Raw genomic sequence first — 314 nt, 5'->3', positions numbered from 1 at the left:
CCCGTCCCGAGACGGCTCCGCAGCCTGCGCCCACAGAGCCTCGCTGCAGCGTGGTGCAGCGCCACCACGTGGACCTGCAGGATTACCGCTGCTCCCGGGACTCGGCGCCCAGCCCCGTACCGCACGAGTTGGTGGTCACCATCGAGCTGCCTCTGCTGAGCTCGGCGGAGCAGGCAGCGCTGGAGGTGTCGGGAAAGCTGCTGTGCCTCGACTCCAGCAAACCCGACTACCGGCTGCGGCTCTCGCTCCCGTACCCGGTAGACGACAGCCGCGGCAAGGCGCAGTTCAACAAAGCGCGGCGGCAGCTAGTGGTG

General features: G+C 69.1%; 2 protein-coding genes across 2 annotated transcripts in view; one reads left to right on the top strand and one right to left on the bottom strand.

Annotated features, from left to right (window-relative positions):
- The window catches only part of Klhdc1 (kelch domain containing 1), a 92156-nt gene extending 91883 nt beyond the window's left edge, over positions 1 to 273 (bottom strand). The window contains exon 1 of the mRNA XM_010632601.3: positions 121 to 273. The gene's annotated coding sequence lies outside the window, so the exon portion shown is untranslated. The remainder of the gene's footprint in view (positions 1 to 120) is intronic.
- Positions 1 to 314, top strand: part of Dnaaf2 (dynein axonemal assembly factor 2) — an 8527-nt gene that overhangs the window by 879 nt on the left and 7334 nt on the right. Inside the window, exon 2 of the mRNA XM_010632595.2 lies at positions 12 to 311. Coding sequence (XP_010630897.2) covers positions 12 to 311 — 300 coding nt within the window. The remainder of the gene's footprint in view (positions 1 to 11; positions 312 to 314) is intronic.

The sequence above is a fragment of the Fukomys damarensis genome, unplaced genomic scaffold, assembly GCF_012274545.1.
Source record: "Fukomys damarensis isolate Sample0158 unplaced genomic scaffold, DMR_v1.0_HiC HiC_scaffold_17, whole genome shotgun sequence".
NCBI lineage: Eukaryota > Metazoa > Chordata > Mammalia > Rodentia > Bathyergidae > Fukomys > Fukomys damarensis.
The sequence above is the reverse complement of the archived record's forward strand: the minus strand, read 5'-3'. Positions and strand labels throughout refer to the sequence as shown.